Raw genomic sequence first — 20,587 nt, 5'->3', positions numbered from 1 at the left:
ATCGGCTTGCATTTTTTTTTTTTAAGAAAATATTTTCTACCATATCAATGATCACGTATTATCCTTCTATTTTATACTCTTTTTTTTTGTCAAGCATTTTACACTTTTTTTTTTGAAATTTTTTTTAATTTCATGTTTTTTTTTACATCCTTATTTATTAATTTTGTTACGTTTGCAGCAACTTAATCTAATTTTTTCCCGCTCATTTGCTTTATTAGGTTTGCAATTATTTAACCTAACAAATTTCATCTAAAGAAATGCATTGCACACCAATTTCATTCCTTTCTGCTTGCCTTTTTTTTGAAGAAAATATTTTCTACCATATCACGTGTTATTTTTTTCACCGTTACCAATTATATATTGCATTTTATTATATTATCACGTGTTATTTTTTCACCGTTACCAATTATATATTGTATTTTATTATCTGTATGTCAATTTTTTTACAATAAACCCGAACGGAGCACGGGTCAAAAATCTAGTATATATAACCGATTTAGTGGTTTCACATGAAATTAGGTAATTTGAAAACAAATTTTATCCTTTCTTCGCTATAAAAACAAACTTTATCCTTTCTGCTCATAAAACAAACTTTATCCTTTGCTAGCGAAAAGACAGGCACATTGTCTTTCTGCTCTTTTTACTGCGGTAACGTTTGAAAATTATTAACGCTATTTTTTTATGAAATTTAAATTTTGATTTAAAGTAAAAATATAAATGTTTTTTTATTTCAAATTATAATATATCAAACTAACCTTAATTATATATTTCAATGAACAAGCAATATAACAAATAATATAAGCTAAATTCAAGAAAAATTAATGACACCAACAACAATCTTTATTCCTACAAAAAAAAATCTTTATTATAGAAAAAAATTGTTTAAGGGTATAATTGGGATAATGAAAAAGTAAATATAGACACACTCATCTAGTTAGTTACACTTTTTAAATGATAAAGGAAAAAATTGGACATTTGTGTTTGTTACACTTTTATTTTAATATTTACATTTATTCTTATTTATTTTTTACATATGTTATTTGTATTAAAAATTGAGGGCATTTTTGGAAAGAAAAAGTCAGCCCAAAAGAACTGAAAGAGGTTGTTTTCTTTATATATAGTACTCCATCCGTTCCTTTTTAAGTGTATTTTTAGGGTGAATTTTCCTTTCCTATTTAACTGTCTTTTTGGTGTTTTAAGGGTACGATTTGTCAATTACACCCTTTGTCAATTACTTTTATCTTTTTCAATAAAACTAATTATTGCTATCTATTTGGAAAACTAAAGTTTTTTTTTAAACAAAGTTTGACTCTTGTTATCTTAAAATTTAAACAATTTTTTTTCAAACAATAGTTCCAAGAAGAGTTAAAATTCTATAAATAAGATGAGTAGCAATTGTTAAAAATTTCAAGTGAGACTGTAACATTGGTTGAAGCCATAGTTGAAGCCTTAACTTTTATTAAAGGAGTTGAAAGAACGTTAAATTTTTCTTAACTTTTGATTAATGTGAAGTTGGAATAATTTTTATATTGACTTAAAATAATTAAAATTAAACGATGTGCACAATATTTAGAAAATTGATCCCTCAAAAAATTAAAAGATGTGCACAATATTTAGAAAATTGATCCCTCAAAAAAAAATTTAGAAAATTGACAATGTTTGTTATGATAGATAGAGTGCGCAAAAAAATAGGAATTTTTTGGAAAAAAAGATTATAACTGACAATTGTTTGTTACGAAAGAAAGATAACATATTAAATTTATTGAAAAAATAAAGTGTGCGCATAAAAATCGTAATTTATTGGTGGATTAAAATGAAGGTATAATAGGAAGAAAATGTGCAAAAATACACATCGCTATTTTCGTGTTAATTTTCTAAAAAGACATTTAGAAAATAACGGATGGAGTATAGATTTAAAGAAAAAATAAATTATCTTGTAAATGTAGCTCCTTTATTTAAAAATAATTTTTTTTATAAGTAGTTTAGTGGTTCAAAATTAACCTTCTTAAGATGAACAAGTAGGGTGTCGGAGCTAGAACCCGTCCCCTGCATATATTATGCAATGTCCTACGAGTTGAACAAAGTTCACATGGACAACATAAAATAAATTCTAATCATACTAGTTTTGAAATTTCACTTATGCCTTCCTTTTATATAAGGTTTTATGTTTTGATTTTGTTGCTTTGTGTGCACCAAAAAGACTCATATGGTAGTTAAAGAATTTTTTTAGAACAATAAACCAAAATAGAAATAATAAAAAGAATAAAAGCAGAAAACAAAGACTAAGCACAAGAGTATGAAACTTCCATGGCATCTACAAAAAGTAATAATTGAAGCTCAATTGGAAGATTGTTGAGAATCGCCAAGTTACTAGAAGCTAGCGACAAGTTTTAGCGAGAACGCCTGCACTCATATTACCATCTCGAAAAGTATGTTGAAGTCGCACGGTCCAATCCTTGGCGAATAATTGAAGAATTATCTCAATTTCATTTCCATAATGGTGATATCCAACCTCTGTCATTTGGAAGCGAATGGTTTGAAGGAAATATGAATAGCAAATAATGTATCTGAAACCCTACTTCCCAACAAAGATGAATGTCGTGAAACCATAAACATAGAGAACATCCATGTGAAGAGAAGAAACTTTGGTTAAAAGACCATTGAGAGAAGTGTCAAACCTAAAAATATATTATTCCTTGCACACGAGATAATCCATATAACAATGAGGATGATAATGCCAAGCTTGTTAATAGCATCATGAGTCCATTTAAGAAGAGAAACATCTCCCATGGGTAGAACAATATTGGAGCCCACTGTGATATGCCAAACAAATTTGGCGCGTTTACAAGTAAATCACAATGCACCACAATTTCATGCTCAATATGACAAATAGGACAAGTTAGGTCCACATGAATACCGCTATTGTTTAAAATGAAATGAAAACATCGTACCAATATCATGATTCATCAAAGCAAAGATTGGGGTGGCCCAATAGATGAGAGTGTCTTAAAAGAACATGTTAGAAGATGTGGTCTTAAGGGGGTTTGAGATGGCATCGGGATTTAAAGTTAACTTCTATAAAAGTTGTTTGATAGGTGTGAATGTTGGAATGGAGTTTATGGAAATGGCATGTAATTTTTGAATTGTAGTGCAGGATGGATACCTTTTATCTATTTGCGGCTATCGGTGGGGGCTAATCCGAGGAGTATCTCAACTTGGGAACCTATGTTAGATCAATTGAGAGGGAGGTTAAATTCTTGGGGCCATAAGTATATTAGTTTTGAAGGTCGTATTGTCCTCCTTAATTCAATGTTGAACTCAGTCCCAATTTTTTATTAATATTTTTTGAAGATGCCAGCAAAGGTGGTGAAGCAAATAGTGAGGATTCAAAGAAATTTTCTTTGGGGAGGGGTCATGGGAGGACGTAAGATTTGTTGGGTGAAGTGGAAGAATGTATGTAAGCCGAAAAACAAAGGAGGGTTACGGGTTAAGGGACCAAAGCATGTATTAAGCCACAAGTTTTGTGTTAATTTTTCGTTCCCTTTGTACTGTTTGAGTTCTTCTCAGCCCCTTTTGTGGGTGGACTCCTTATCTAATAATATTTATGCTGTTAAAAAAGAACATATTTCAGTTTTACTATTTCAATGTAATACAAGGTCAAGTGCCAATATGGCTAAATATTACTATATTAGCATGCAATGCGAAATGTCCTATAAGCAATTGTTAGTTGGAACTGCACAGACAATATGCAGAGGTCGAGGTTTGAACCAAGAATTCTCCACTTTTCCACATTTAAAGTGTGTAAGCTCAACAATTATGCTACTTGACCAAAAAGAAAGGAAAATGCATACAAGGCTAAATGTCAACAAAATATTTCAGTTTTGCAAAATCAGTTTGCGTACAAAAAATCATATGGAAAGCAATCTTATGTAATATTTTTTTGGAGATTTAGATAATTAGTTTATTTGTTGAAGCCAATCTTATGGAGTTTTTGGTTGTTTGAACGCAGAAGAAGGTTAGTCATCACGAGATTCTTGACATAAAAGCAGATGACATACACAAACATATGGTGTAAAATAAACGAATTGATCAGAATAAAAAAAAATCACATTCAACAGGTCATGAGAATATGTGAGATTGTACAATATTGCAGCGGCAAAGATAAAGTTTATCTTAATCAAGAAAGAATAGAAGAACAATGGATCAAGTACTAGTGAGTGCAAGAGAAAGAAAAACAGATGCAGAAATAAACATGAAGCATCCTTTGAGTTGTTGCTACTGCACATAATAACAGATGCAGAACCGTATTTGATTGTAGCAAATTCCGGCTTCCACAAAGCTACCAAACACAACGAGATTGATTGTCATTTGGAACGCAAAAAGCTCATCATGACCAATTTTGTATACTCTTAAACAAACTACATGTTCAGCATAATTGGATATTTGTATGCATTTTAGTTAATGTGTATATGACCATATTCCTCTATTCACATGAGGTGCATGCACATTAACTATTGAGAAGCCAACACAAGAACATTTTATTTTTCGAATAGGTAAATGTTAGCATTAATTAGTAGTTAGTTTTGTTAGCATATGGGGATTGAGCCTAGGACATCCTCATTCAAACTCCATCAACGTCCCTTAGCTAATTAACCAACCGATCTTCCATTCACGATATTCTCTCTATCACTTTTTAAACTATTTTGTTAACAACTTCCTCCTTTCTCCCATTGAAAGTTAAACATGTTTCCTCTAAAAAAAACTCCATACATCTTCCACCAAAGGATTTTCATGATTATAAGAACTGACATTTACATCTCTTTGTCCATCTGTATCTTTCCTTAGCCGTTAATCTATCCTTCCTCTTCTTATCAAGCAATTTGTCTAAGTGTTTCAATTTTGAGAAATGACATTTACGTCTCTTTGTCGGTATCAAAATGTTACAACAATTAAGTTGTTGGTTACTCGTGAAATAAGTCGAGGGACTTTTGAGCAAAATTGAGAGACCCATAGAGCAATTTCCCAAAGTTTTTGAAAGAGTACATTGCTTTCTATTTGCAGTGCAAATTAAAAATCTTGGTAAACTCATCGTAGTAGTATAGGTAGTTCGTAGTACTTAGTAGTAGCACTAAATTACATTAATTATCTGTAAAACTTGTTGTCCAGACACATAGTATTAGTGCTAGAGTCGGCTCATAGTGGAAAGACAACCAAACGTTAAAACAAGATTACAAAAGCAGAGAACACATTTGTGCTTATTGATGTCTTGCGAAACTAGGCGATCAGTTTGTCACTCTTAAGAGTCTGGATTTGGAAAATTTTATTGTCATATCAAAACAGGAGCGTACGTAATAAAAAAGAACATTAGGAGGAATCATTCAGAAACAAAATAAAAAGAAAATAAGATAATCTGATCAATAAAACATGTAAATCATGCTTGCATACAGAGACATAGAAATTCAAGCAAACAACAAAATAAAATATCAAAATTTCGGATGTCTTCAAATGCAGGAAATCAATAAAACAACCTCATTGTTCTTCAACACCAAGAATTAGAAATTTAGGATCAAAATAGATTATCTAATACCCCCATATTTATTAGCTTATGGACATAATCAACATCCAAATCATCTTCAAAAAAGAAGTTTGGAAGTCGTAAATCTTTGAGTCGCTCATGGCATCTTTTTTCCCAATTTTGACTCAAACGAGGTAAAATGCACTTTCGCAGATCAAGAGATTCAAGAAGAGGGCAACCATTAAGAACGGCAAGCAACCCATTATCGTCAAGAAAATGAATTCCAGAAAATGAAAGATGGCGAAGCCCGGGCATTGTTTTTCCAACAGAAAATGCTGCTTCATAACCACTATATGAAACCCTCTCAAAATTGAGTGACTTCAAAAGAGGGCAGCATCGACCAATAACTTCAAGAGAATTGTCGGAAAACTCATTGAATGAAATGTCAAGCTCCTCTAATAGTGAAAAGTTTTCCACAGAACCAATCAACCCTGTTTCTGAAACTTCATTACAGTTAAAAAGTCGTAGCCTTCGTAAGTGACTTGCCCTGTAAAATATTATGAATATGAATATAAGATTATTAAAATATATCAATCATAGTTCTACCTTACAAATAGATGCACAAATTACTTCTTTAAAAAAAATAGATGCATCAATTACTATCAATTTGAGTTGTTGAATGTGCGGGAAACATTCTTATATGAAGGTAAATGCATCACATTGCAGATTATACCAATGACTAAAAAGGAAAATATGGGATGAATATTATTGAATTAAATGATAACTAAGAGTATGTATAACCATCATTTATCAATATGAAGGATCAATGTTGATGACAAATTATATTATTATAACTCAAGAATTGAAACAAAGAAAATGAAACTAATTATTACCTATCAACCATATAGTTGAGGAGGTCATCGGTCCCAAATAACTGGATATCAATATCTTCCACTTGACCGCAACCTAGATCAATGGCATAGCGACAAATCTTCTCCAAACAGCGAAAATCAAATGGAAATGGGCTGATATTACTCATGTGAATGGCACGCCGCATTTGAAGATCATTGCAAATGTTCCACCAGAGTGGACAAACATTACGTGCACCGGTTAAAAAATCAATGGTATCAAGTCTTTGGAGTATGTTCTTCGTCAAATCTATCGGAAGTTCAAGCCAGTTTGGCTTTCTTGTGCTCTCATCTTTTGCTATCTCTGTAAACGCGCCCATCTGCATGCAACAAAACGATTCCTATCTGTATGTTCACTTGCATATGATTCATTTTATAAATACACTCAACCGCTTTGAACATTGGAATGGCAAGTAGTCACATGCTTTCCCAAGTAACTTTTAGGGAGTCGTGCAAAAATATTTGGATGGTTGCCTTGAAAATATAGTAGTAGTACACTATGTAATTTTCCTTGAAAATTGTACTTGACATTCAGCATTTATAACAGGAGGCGTTAGTTTAAATAATTCAATTGAACTTGAAAATAAATAAATAAATAAATGAAGGGAAATATTCACGGGTGCCTCCGAGATACACCATCCGGTCACAAATATAAGCAACAATTCATGTTTTAGATTCATTCAATAAATGATGTATGTGGTCTTTATTGTAGACAACATACATAATTTATTGAATGAATCTAAAACTTGGATTTTTGCTTATATTTGTGACCGGGGGTGTACTCTTCAAGGTTTTAAATAAATTTGATGTATTATGAAGCACAGACACCTCTAGGACCATGAGTGTCGCAGTGTTCAATACTCTTATGTAGGGATGGGAATATGTCAGACTGGCCTACAGGGCCTACGGCCTAGCCTACGATAGGTCATGCTAGGCCAGACTTTTTTCTTAAATAGAGAAGACCTAGACTTTTTTAGAAGCCTATTTAGCTTAAAAGGTCATGTCACATGCCATTCAAAAAGACTCTTAGGCCTACTAAGCTGACCTATTTAAGTACTCCCTCCGTTTCAAAATGAGTGTCGTTTTAGGTGTTTACACACATATTAAGAAATGCAATGATTAAGAGAAAGAGAATGGTTACTTTACCAAATTATCCTTATTAACTATTGGTTAGTTTTAAAAGTAATATTTTGGAAGTAGTGTGCAGAGTATTAATTGGAGGGTACAATTGAAAAGAAAAAGTTATTATTGCATTGGAAACTGAAAGCGACACTCATTTTGAAACAAATTTTTTTGGCTAAAGCGACACTCATTTTGAAACGGAGGGAGTAAATATGAATAATATTATTTATTATTATATTATATTTTATACTTTGAATTAAAATAAAAGTTTGTTAACTTTTTCAGTAATTTAAGCTTATTAGTATACATTAATTTTTTGTATATTTAAATGTATTATTATAAACTATAATTGAAATATGATACAATATATAGTCAAATTCCCTAAAAACTCATGTTGATTATCAAAAGAGAGTTTAATCTAATTGATCATATATTAGTTTGCTCATCTATTTAAACTTCGATTGCATTGCTTATTTAACGATGTTCATATGAAATAGACATTTAAACAAGCTGAAGGTCGTATCAGGTTTTCAAAAGACCAGGCTCAAGCCTAAAACGTAAGCCTATGACAGGCCGCAAACCAGGCTTAGGCCTTCAAAAAAAATTGGCAGGCCAGGCTCAGGCGTTGCAAAGTCTAACTCGGCCTAGCCTATTCCCACCCTTTATGGAACTTGTACAACACGTGTCAGGCAGGCAATTCAGACAGGTGTCCTAAAATAATTGTTTTCTTTTTACTTCGACTCTCCTTGGACTGATGTCCGACACTTATATAACACTCATACGAGCATGTGGAAATTTTTTTTTGATTTGGTTGGGTGGTCATAGATTTATGGAATCGGTTATTATAACATTACAAAATTGTGCAAAAATAAATATTTTGTGATTAGTAGGTATTCAAAATAGAAAAGGAAATGAAAGTCAAATAAGGAAATGGTTGAATTAAAATAATTCCCTTTCAAGTTATATATATATATATATATATATATATATATATATATATATATATATATATATATATATATATATATAGGGCAGGGCAATATGAATGTTCTATTATGTTACATCAACACATTAAACAGATTCTATCAGACAAAAGTTTGAATTTTTTTCTATGAACCTTATTTTGGTTTGGATGCATATGTAATGTGACTATAAAACCTTCTTCATTCGATTTCTATGAATTTTCCTTTGATTCACTATCAACCAATATGTACTAACGGCATTCAGATTGTATACTGAAAATAAGAACAATGTATTTTAGATTACTCAATCTGATCAATGCCAGTACAAAGTCGTCCTTTTCTTTTTGCACTAATTGAGTTATGGATGCTCCCATTGATCCCCCTACTTTCGTACCTGACATTACTCCTCTAATCTTGTTTCCAACTGTTTCAAGAAGTTTTAGAGATTTCTTAGTTCCTCAATGTTGATTACTTTGGCGAAGTTGCTTCCCTTCGATATATGTTTGTTCATTTGTCGATTCCACATAGATTTGTTAATATGTTCAATGTTTTCCCTGAATAACTTTTTTTTTTATGGGAAAATGGTTTCCATAGTTGCTACCGTTTGTCGAAGTGATGTTGTGAAATATGCAGTAAATTATTGACATAATTCTTCCCACGAATTAACAGATTCCCGGAGAAGGCTCTTATACAAGGTCATAACGCATTTCCATAGTGTCGTGGTGATGAGCCAACATTTGAGAATGCTTCGAACATTTCAATAGTTGAGGATATTTTTAATGTTTTCAATATGGTCATCTGGATCATTGGTTTCATCATATGAATCCATCAATGGTGGATCCTTAGACCTTGTAAAGATGCATAAATTTTGAATCCTTCATGTAAAATGGTTTTGTGGTTCACTCTCCAAGTCGCAAGGACTATATGATCTACAACATCGAGGTTGTTTTCTACGTGGTTGATAGGGTGGATGTTCAATAACATCGGGTCGCAAAGACCTTTCAAGATGAACCACCTACGAAGGTCACAAAGACCTTGATCTTTTGGGGTTTTGGTTCTTCTCCACCTGTTTCATGGTGGTTATGGAGTATCATTACAGTGATTTGATATGACTAAACACTTGCTTTGGGAGGTATCGCTTGGTCGTATGGATGACTTCCAATTGCTTTGTATTTGTTGAAGTAATTAGTTTTGGCCTTCAATGAGGTAGTTTTGATACTAGCCGACTTGCACAATATTGTTCAAAATATCCTCGTCCTTATTTACAACTATCAATGATGTCATTGCTGACATTTGTGGAAGTCTCTTTGGTCGCGATGTATTGACCTTTGAAGGCAAAAGGTTTTTCCATCTGCAAGATTGATGTAGCTAGCTACACTTTTAGGGTGGTTTCACTCATTTTTAAAATAAGGACCCTTAATCAGGTGGTCAGGGGTTCAATCCTTGAGTATTGATGCTTGACTCTATGGAGGCAAAAAAACATAAATAATTTTAAAGATAAAAAACGTTGATGATTAAAGAATTAATGGACTTTGATCAGTTTCTTGGTATTTAACGTGTGTAATTGAGTGATTAACTAAGACATAAACAAAGTATAAATCAAACCAAGAAGCAAGTAATCAAAGAACATTAATGCTTATGAACTCAGTCAGAGTTCAGAAGGTTGTTCTTATGGTTTATCAAGAACAAGTTCAGAAATATATGAACATTATCAAGAACATCCCAGGCTCACGTGACATAAATAAAAGTCCAGAAAAATATTATGACTTTAGATCAATCAAGGATTAAAGACATTTATTTGGATAAAAGTCAAAATGCATATTCATTGTTCATTAAAGATTTATGAACAAATGAAGCACAAAACATTAAGAATATTCCTCTCACAATATCATCGTAGATGTTATACATGCTGCACTTCATTAATCTTTTACTATTAGGATTTGATTACATAAGTCTTATAAATCATCTTAAGTGAAACAAATTAACATTGTGAGTTCATTCCTTGAGTATCGATGCTTGACTCTAGTGTATGGAGAATATTCGTTTGGGAGGAGAGAATCTACCTTGTGCTCCCCTCACCTTCCTCGATGAAGATTAATCATTCTTAAATGGCGGTGGAAACTTCGTACCTATATCATGATTCAGTAAAGCAAAGAGTGAGGTCGACCAATATATGAGAAATATACGAATTTAAGTTAAACTATTTTCTTTATTAATGGTGTCATTGACAAATATAAACATGGTTTGTTACAATTTGAAAGTCACAAACATCTATATCCATAATATTAAACAAAATCAAAATATCATAAAAATTATATTCCTGTTTTACATACTTTAGCACGGTAAAAATAGTGACCATACGAGAAGTGTCTGTTTGAAACTTAGTCAATTTCATTTAACTTGTTAAACATTATGTAACTTTTTTCAAGTAACTTATATTACTTAAGCTATGTTAATTTCAACTATACCAACTAAACATTATGTTAATTTTTAAAACTTTTATTTATCCCATATTTAACTTGAGCGATGCTATATAGTGGAAAAGAAATTATAGCGAAAAAGTCTTGAAACAAAACTGACCAATAACAATTTGCTGTTTGGCGGAATACAAGGAGCTGTTAGCGGAAAAAAAAATCAAGTAATAATCCTCCAATCAAAACTAGCCAACTATTCCCTGAAGCATTCACTTGATATTCTGTCCGGAGAAAAAGCATTTCCCATTTTACTTTCACTTAACAGAGATATTTATAACAAGGGAAATGTTAACGATTGCTCCCGGGACACTCTTTAAGCACTTTAAATGGTAAGTTTTTAATGAAAAGTTGTGTATTGAATGCATTGAAAATTGTAATAGTTGACTTTTTAAAATAATAATTACTAAATTTGAAATGCTTAAAGAGTACCCCGGAGACACGCGTTAACAAGACCCATGTGATGACACGAGTATTTACTTAATTTAGACGCTTTTCGAAATATTCAAATTAACACTTCAATATTTTTTTATTAGATATATAATGTCTTTTTTGTTATAATTTATGATATTAAAATTTTACACTTTAAAAAAGAAGTCATTGATATTTAACTTTCCATGCATAGTATGGGTACCACCAATGCTAATGATTTTATATATAAAAATAATATATATTATATTAAAACTTTTCTATATGTCCTCTTTCTATCATCAAAGGTTGACCAGTTAATTAAAAAAAAACGGATTCTAATGATTAGCAATATTTTTACATGTCATAATAATCATTCTAATTTTAGAAAGAGCTTATTAAAACTCCTTTATATATAAAAATATTTAATTGTTTTTAGTGCAACATGTGCTTTGTACACTATAAAATGATCAAATCATATTCTATTTGTTACATGTAAAGGGAGAAAAATATGACTAAAATTTTCAAATTTATAGATGTTATAATTTTATTTCTTTCCCTATTTCTTGTTGCAGAAAGTTATTTCGGTAAGCAATTTTTCAAATCCTTTTAAAATTTTCATTCTTTAGTACTGTATGTAATTTGTACACTCTCTTTTATATTGTTTTAGTAACATTATTTTATTCTATTTTATTTATTACAGCGGATATTCTATGTAAGGTTCATGAAGATTGTCCACAAAAATCGACTCACAAGTATTACTGCATTGACGATGAATGTTTTTTGTATTACTGGGAAACTCCTTGAATACCAGAGTGACACAATAAATTGCATGAGTACCATACTTTAGAGAGTATACTTATGCCATATGGAGATAAAAAATCTACGCAATGTAACTTGCTAGATTATCTACGGTTTCCATTCATCTACTGTAATCATGGAGCCCAATAATTATATCTTTTATTTATTTATTTTGTAATCTATGGACCTTGCAATTAATTATGGCTTATTTTTAGCATTCTCATTCTCAAAAATAAAAAATTTCATTATCTCCACCAATTTCAATTCGTTGTGGGGTTTCTTTGATCGATGCATTTTCAACCTCTGCAATTACGTAGAAATTGATAGCACAAGATAACAGTAGTTGGATGTTAACCAAATGTTGTGAATGCAACTAGTAAACATAACAAATTTATTTTCCTTTTAAGACTATTTATAGACATTTTCATTTTATAAAATAGAAATAGACTAAATCAACCGAGGACCTAAGGATAAGCCTACGTGAGTTTAAGGACACAATTTATAGACATTTTCATTTTATAAAATAGACAAGGTTAACGACACAATTTATAACCAATTTAAAATATAGGATAACTTAGTAAATTACACTCAGTTTTATTTTTCAATAATACATTCCAAATATTGTATCCTAATTCAAATAAAATTGTATATGTCAATGCTTCTCAATTTCAAGCATTTTTTTAGTTATATTCAAATTCATATATTGATTTGATTAAAATTTTGCTACTAAGATCAACGCATAGTATTTACTAATAATGATAATTTTGTTAGTTTTGTTACTAATTCAAGTTTAGTTTAGTGGTAATCATGTTTAAATGATTATTCATAGTTTGTTTTAGTTTGTTTTAAAATTTGTTACAAGTTTGTTAGAGTGTAGCCAATAAGAGGTTAGGGTTTGTTACATTGCTTATGCTTTAAGCTACCTAACTAGTTGTGTATATAAGCTACAACTCATTGTACATATTTGATATCATTCAAACAACTTTACTTTCATCAATTCATACTCTTTCTCTTCTCTTAATTTCTCTCAAATACCCCATAACCAGAAACTGCTTCTGGTTACTGCTTCTGATAGAAACTGCTTCTGATAGAAAACTGCTTCTGGTTTTCTGATTGCTTGTTGAACAAGCTTGCTGCGCTAACAAATTGGCATCTAGAGCCTGTGGTTTCGATCAAAGGGGTTAAAAAAGGATTTTCAATCACGCAATTGCAGATAGAAACGCTGAAGGAATCACCATGAATGGTAGCAGCAGTTTCAATACGCATCTTCCAATTCTTGAAGCACGTAATTGGGAACGATGGAGTGCAGTGATGAAGAATCTGTTTGGAGCACAAGATTTGCTTGAAATTGTGCAGAATGGTGTAGCTGATTTAGCAGCGAATGCGACAGAAGTGCAAAGGAACGCACACAGAGATCTGAAGAAGAAAGATTGCAAGGCTCTGTTCTTGATTCAACAAAGTCTTGATGAAGCCAACTTTGAAAGAATCTCAAAGACGGTTAGTTCCAAGGAAGCCTGGGATATTCTTTCAAAGTACCATGAAGGTGATGATAAGGTGAAGATGATTAAACTTCAATCACTAAGAAGGAAGTTTGAGTTGATGCAGATGGAAGATGATCAGAAAATTGCTGAATACATCTCCAAACTTATCAATCTTGTGAATCAGATGAAGGCTTGTGGGGAAGCAATGACAGATCAACAGATTGTTGAAAAAATCATGAGGACTCTATCTCCAAGATTTGATTTCATTGTGGTAGCAATTCAGGAATCAAAAGATGTCAAGACATTGAAGATTGAGGAGTTGCAGAGTTCCTTAGAAGCTCATGAATTGATGGTTTCATAAAGGAGCAGTGAAAGATCAATTCAACAAGCCTTGCAAGTTCAAACTATCAAGAAGGATGAAAATGATAGAAAGAATTCCAAGAAAGGGAGGAAAAACTCTAAGGGAGGAAATGGATCTAAAGGCAAGAACAATGGATCTGAAAAGGGTGAATCTTCAAAGGAAGGAAATTCTAATCAGAAGAAGAAAACTGATAAGAAGAAGATTCAATGTTTCAAATGTGAGAAATTTGGGCACTATGCTTCAGAGTGTTGGTCTGGTAAAGGAAAGCAATCAAATAATGATGAAGAGGAAGCAAAAATTGCACAAGATGATTCAGATTCAGAGTCATTACTCATGATGGTTACAACAACCAGTAATGAGAGCTGCAATTCAGAAAGTTGGTTCTTAGATACTGGGTGTTCTAATCACATGACTGGTAACAAGACATGGTTAAGGCAAGTGGATCCTGGAAGGAATACAAAAGTGAAGCTTGCAGATCATAGAGTCTTAGTTGCAGAAGGAATGGGGAATATTGCTATTGAAGGGAAGAATGGAAAAAGGGCAATAATTGAAGAAGTTCTCTATGTTCCTGGAATGCAGTGCAATTTACTGAGTGTGGGTCAATTCATTCAGAAAGGATACTCAGTGGTTATGAAGGACAACACCTTCAAACTGTTTGATAAAGATCAAAGGTTAGTGTTGAAAACTCCTCTTGCAAAGAATAGAACCTTTCAGACCAATATGAAAGCTGTGGAACTGAATTGCTTATCAGCTATAGTGAAAGATGAAGATAGCTGGCTCTGGCATTATAGGTATGGTCATCTCAATTTTAGAGGTCTTAATCATTTGGTTGATAAAGAAATGATACTTGGTGTACCTAAAATTGAAATACCAAACACTGTCTGTGGTACTTGCTTATTGGGAAAGCAACCCAGAAATGCATTCAGTTCTAGTATGGCTAGTAGATCAAAGGAACCACTTAATGTTGTATATTCAGATGTTTGCGGTCCTTTAGAGGTTCCTTCATTAGGGGGCAACAAATACTTTATTAGTTTTGTTGATGAGTTCAGCAGAAAAATCTGGTTATATCTGATCAAGGCCAAAAGTGAAGCATTTGAAATGTTTCAGAAGTTTAAAATCTTGGTAGAAAAGCAAAGTGGAAAGTCTATTAAGATTTTAAGAACTGATGGTGGTGGAGAGTATACCTCAAAGGTGTTTGAGAAGTTTTGTGAAGACAATGGTATTGTGCATGAAGTCACTGCTCCATACACTCCACAACATAATGGTTTGGCTGAGAGAAGGAATAGAAGTCTGCTTGACATGACCAGAAGCATGCTCAAGCTGAAGAAGATGCCTAACACTTTCTGGGGAGAAGCAGTAAGAACTACAGCCTACATCTTGAACAGATGCCCCACTAAGAGACTTGATCAGATTCCTGAAGAGATTTGGACTGGTTGCAAGCAGTCAGCAAAACACTTAAGAGTGTTTGGTTCACTATGTTATATGCATATCCCTGATGCAAAGAGAAGAAAGCTGGGAGACAAGAGTGAGCCTATGATATTGGTTGGTTATCATGAAACAGGTGCTTACAGATTATATCATCCTCTAAATCATTCAATAGTGATTAGTAGAGATGTTAAAATCTGTGAAAATGAAGCATGGGATTGGAATAGGAAAGAGAAGAGTTCCAGTCATACAATTCCCACTGCAATTGTAGAAGATGATCAAGCTGAACAAGTTCAACTTGATACTGAAGTGCAAGCTGAAGAAAATCCAGTCATCAGAACTTCAACTAGACAGAGATTTGCTTCAACTAGATTAGCTGGACATGAAGTCACTCCAGATAATTTAGTTAATGAAGATGGGGAATTTGTGCACTTTGCGCTATTAGCAGATGTTGAACCAATCAATCATGAAGAGGCACTGAATGAGAGTGTGTGGAAAGGTGCAATGATTGAAGAGTTGAATTCAATCAACAGAAACAACACATGGGAACTCACAGAACTGCCTGCAAACAAGAAACCAATAGATGTGAAGTGGGTTTTCAAGTTGAAATTGAAACCAAATGGTGAAGTAGCCAAGCACAAAGCAAGACTAGTGGCTAGAGGATTCATGCAGAAGGCTGGTATGGATTACTTTGAAGTATATGCTCCAGTAGCAAGACTGGAGACTGTGAGATTGATAGTGGCTATAGCTTGTGGCAGAAACTGGCCAATGCATCATCTGGATGTAAAATCTGCCTTTCTAAATGGTCCTTTAGATGAAGAAGTATATGTGACACAGCCACCATGTTTCAAAATCAAAGGGAAGGAGAATATGGTGTACAGATTACACAAAGCCCTCTATGGTTTGAAACAGGCACCAAGAGCTTGGAACAAGAGAATTGACAGTTTTCTTGTGCAGCAAGAATTTGTCAAATGCAAGTCTGAATATGGTGTTTATGTGAAGAAAGGAAATGAAGGTAATCAACTTCTTATCTGTCTATATGTTGATGACCTGATAGTGACTGGTAGTGATGAAGCTGAAATAGAAGCATTCAAAACTCAGATGATGAATGAGTTTGAAATGTCAGATTTAGGAAGATTGACATACTTTTTAGGCATGGAATTTACTGAAGATGCAGAGGGTCTGGTGATGCATCAAAGGAAATATGCATCTGACATATTGTAAAGGTTCAATATGAGTGACTGCAATCCATCATCATCACCTGCTGAGACAAATGTAAAGCTTGTGATGAATGAAGATGAAGAGCTGGTGGATCCTACATTGTTCAAACAAATTGTAGGGTCATTGAGGTATCTATGCAATAGTAGGCCTGATATTGCATATGCAGTTGGTATAATCAGTAGATTCATGAATGAACCAAGAGTATCTCATTTTCTAGCAGCCAAAAGGGTGATGAGATACATCAAAGGGACACTGCAGTATGGTATTCTATTTCCAAAAGGCTTGAATGATAGTTCTATGGAACTGATAGCATATTCTGATGCTGACTGGTGTGGAGACAAACAGGATAGAAAGAGCACTTCAGGGTACCTATTCAAGTTCTTAAATGCTCCAATTTCATGGTGTGCTAAGAAGCAACCAATTGTAGCATTGTCAACCTGTGAATCTGAGTACATTGCAGGATGTATGGCAGCATGTCAGGCAGTCTGGCTGGAGAATGTACTCAAGGAAATGGAGATAGAGGTTAGCAGACCTATAGCATTGTTTATAGACAACAAATCTGCTATAAGCTTGGCAAGAAACCCAGTTCTGCATGGGAGAAGCAAGCATATAGAGACTAAGTTTCATTTTCTAAGGGAGCAAGTAAACAAAGGAGCACTGCAGATTGTTCACTGCTCTACTGAGCTGCAGCTTGCAGACATATTCACTAAAGCCTTGAAGGTTGACAGGTTCATCAAGCTCAGAAGCTTGATTGGAATGAAGGAAGTGGAAACTTGAATTAAGGGAGGATGTTAGTTTTGTTACTAATTCAAGTTTAGTTTAGTGGTAATCATGTTTAAATGATTATTCACAGTTTGTTTTAGTTTGTTTTAAAATTTGTTACAAGTTTGTTAGAGTGTAGCCAATAAGAGGTTAGGGTTTGTTACATTGCTTATGCTTTAAGCTACCTAACTAGTTGTGTATATAAGCTACAACTCATTGTACATATTTGATATCATTCAATAAACAACTTTACTTTCATCAATTCATACTCTTTCTCTTCTCTTAATTTCTCTCAAATACCCCATAACCAGAAACTGCTTCTGGTTACTGCTTCTGATAGAAACTGCTTCTGATAGAAAACTGCTTCTGGTTTTCTGATTGCTTGTTGAACAAACTTGCTGCGCTAACAAATTTATTATTTATGCATAGTTCATATTAATAATATGTGACCACAATTTTCTTGATGCTAACTTTAAGTATATAACCAATATTACATTATCATTACATAATAATCAGATTTAAGCAAAAATATTGGTTTTTTTTTTTTTAGTTTGTATAAGCTGTGATATATATAATGTGGGTTGAGCCTTTCAAATTGAAATCAAATCTACTAATCCTACTAATCAGATCTTTATAATCTATCTCTCCTTATACATGTTCATTTGATTCATTTGCTTTGTGATATAATCCCTTATAATTGCAAGTATACTAATTTTTCCACTCTTTCTCATTTATGTGCTTACACTACTTGATGCTTTCTGCATACATTGGTTCCATTGGACCAAGAATGCCTGCTTCTGAAATAGAACACCATATGATGGTTTATCTATTACTTAGCTTGCAGTTTAAGTTTGGGCCAGCTGTTTATAATGCATGTCACATTACTTGAACAACACAAATTAAGCAAGCTCATAGTAGTTTAGTGTGTAGACACTTGATTTTACAGATCTTTGTTGTGCTCAAGACAATCCAATGCCTATGGTATTGAACTTCTTATACATGATTTAACGTGCACACTATTGCCTATTCAAATAGGTAGAGTGTGAAGAGTTATTTGTAATGATATCCTCACTTAATGTAATCAATCTAAGCATGCATGTACCAAGTGTTAGACATTTAATTGTTCATAATTTTTTTTTTTATTATTTTCTCAATGGAAGAGTGCAGCAAATATTACCTCGAGTTGTGCAGGGTTCTGCCATCTATCATCGAGCAGTTCATGTCATCAATGAACTCCAAATTGCAGGCCTATTATGCAAGCATAGGATTACAACCACTTCTTTTTCTACTTGCAAATGATAATAGAGTATTATCAATTATAGCTTATGGCATGCTATTAGTTTTGAAACCTTTTTCTAGCCAAGTTTGCACGCCTAAATATGTCACTAATGCTGGGCAGACAAGTGATTAACTCATGTTTGCTTATAGCTAATGAAGTTTGGTTTTTCCATGCACACTTATACTCTCTATTAACTACCTTAGGCATATATCATGATGGCGTGAAAGTAGAAGTGTGTAATGAAAGTACTCTTTAAACCACATGTTTCTACCAGGGCTTGTTGGTTAATAAAAATTTTGCCGACTTCAAAAAACATGTTTCTACCAGGGCCGTTCCTACGAGTCTGGAGGCTCAGTGCTGGAAGTGAAATGAGGCCCGTAATAAAATAAAGATGTATTTTTTTTAAAAGAACAATATTCTACTTAAATTTTTTAAAAGATAAATACAAGGTGTCGTGTATATGCGGTACACCCAAAGGTGAAAATCATTACCATATACATGAGAAACCTCAAACCACCCTCCCAAAAAAACACCCACCTAACAACAAAAGTAAGAGGACTCAATTCTAATAGGCCTAAAACAAAACAACAAAAAAGGAAAGTGGAAACCTGCACAGAACCACCAAAAATAGAGAATAACCAAAAACTTATAAAATTAGAAATAGAACACTGTCATTGTTGTTTTGGAAAGGGGAAAACGTTAATCTCTATTTGAACTTGTCAGCCTCATAAAATTAATAAAACAAAACCATAAATCAGCCAATTTAACAATTTGAAAAACTCATAAAATTAATCTCTATTTGAAGAACTCATAAAATTAATCTCTATCAATCTCTATTCCAGCATTTAGCAATTTTAACATTCAACAAAAATCATCCAATTCCATGAAAGGAAGTAAAAGAAATCAACGAAAGAGAGGTTATTTACCTAACAGAGTAACAGTGTCAGTGTTGTTTTGGAAAGGGGAAAACGACAATAGGATGGTCGATGATGATGATGGTGGTATGGTCAGAAATCGAATTGGTTGAGAGATGCAGTCGGAGGAAACGTTTGCGTAGTCGGCAGTCGCGTTTGAACCATGAAGGAAGAAGAAAAACGAAACACTGATGGTGAGAGGAATGGAACGCGCGCGTTGGTATGTGAAAGAGTGTTTTATTTTATTTAGTGGGGGGTACTGGGCTATAAATTTTTTTTTTTAGGCCCATACCCTGGGGAGGCTCGGTGCTATAGCGCTGCTTGCACCCCCAGGGTCCGGCCCTGGTTTCTACGTTTCTCTCCACATTCTCAATCTTCCATGCACAAAGTTGGATTATATAAATCCATATAAAATCTTTACTCCCTCCGTCCCGCAATACTTGACCTACTTGGTCATTTCACACAGATTAAGAAAAGTGTAAAGATGAAAGAAAGAGAATGATATTTTTACTGAATTGCCCCTATTATTATTTTTAAACCTTCACTTTTTTAAGCAATGATTACTTTCTGGTGGGGTTTAGAATGGGAAAGGAGAATTGTTTCCCACCATGGGAAAGTTTTTTTTAACAGTTGGATTAAGTAAAGAACACATTATTATCGTACACTCTCAACACTAGATTACTTTTTTCTTTCCCTTTCACCTTTGTCTTTGACCCACGGTTCAACACTAGATTACTTTTTTCTTTCCCTTTCACCTTTGTCTTTGACCCACGGTTCTGGAATTTTACATTCACTTTCAATGAAGAACAACATCCTGAAACCACAACAAGGACAACATGAGTGCTATCATCATAATCATCATCAACAACATCTCAAATGGCACAATAACCAATAAATCAAGAAAAAGAAAAGCAAGGGTGTCCTTATTACTTGTTCAATCAGCACAATAAACCGCTT

The 20,587-nt window shown here is 33.1% G+C and overlaps 1 protein-coding gene, 3 long non-coding RNA genes and 1 pseudogene across 5 annotated transcripts; 2 read left to right on the top strand and 3 right to left on the bottom strand.

Annotated features, from left to right (window-relative positions):
• Positions 1-5,411: 5,411 nt before the first annotated feature.
• Positions 5,412-6,890, bottom strand: LOC146939627 (putative F-box/LRR-repeat protein 23). The gene is made up of 2 exons (XM_085757941.1): positions 6,409-6,890; positions 5,412-6,062 (listed from the first exon to the last, which is right to left on the bottom strand). Exons 1-2 carry the CDS (start codon positions 6,747-6,749, stop codon positions 5,567-5,569), a joined length of 837 nt encoding a protein of 278 aa, XP_085614067.1. The 5' UTR covers positions 6,750-6,890; the 3' UTR covers positions 5,412-5,566.
• A 3,365-nt stretch (positions 6,891-10,255) lies between these two features.
• Positions 10,256-11,369, bottom strand: LOC146939626 (uncharacterized). The gene is made up of 2 exons (XR_015031737.1): positions 11,088-11,369; positions 10,256-10,636 (listed from the first exon to the last, which is right to left on the bottom strand). It is a non-coding gene; the product is annotated as an uncharacterized LOC146939626 (long non-coding RNA).
• Positions 11,370-11,700: 331 nt separating this feature from the next.
• On the top strand, positions 11,701-12,404 carry LOC146939625 (uncharacterized). The gene is made up of 2 exons (XR_015031736.1): positions 11,701-11,973; positions 12,090-12,404. It is a non-coding gene; the product is annotated as an uncharacterized LOC146939625 (long non-coding RNA).
• Positions 12,405-16,846: 4,442 nt separating this feature from the next.
• LOC146939624 (secreted RxLR effector protein 161 pseudogene) lies at positions 16,847-17,699 on the top strand (annotated as a pseudogene). The gene has a single exon (XR_015031735.1). The product of XR_015031735.1 is annotated as a secreted RxLR effector protein 161 pseudogene (transcript).
• Positions 17,700-17,870: 171 nt separating this feature from the next.
• Positions 17,871-18,742, bottom strand: LOC146939623 (uncharacterized). The gene is made up of 2 exons (XR_015031738.1): positions 18,615-18,742; positions 17,871-18,523 (listed from the first exon to the last, which is right to left on the bottom strand). It is a non-coding gene; the product is annotated as an uncharacterized LOC146939623 (long non-coding RNA).
• Between the last annotated feature and the right edge of the window lie 1,845 nt (positions 18,743-20,587).

Source organism: Medicago sativa, chromosome 3 (assembly GCF_051527215.1).
Source record: "Medicago sativa cultivar Bolivia chromosome 3, Bolivia_mono, whole genome shotgun sequence".
NCBI classification, from domain to species: domain Eukaryota; kingdom Viridiplantae; phylum Streptophyta; class Magnoliopsida; order Fabales; family Fabaceae; genus Medicago; species Medicago sativa.
This window is presented reverse-complemented; position numbering and strand designations above follow the sequence as displayed.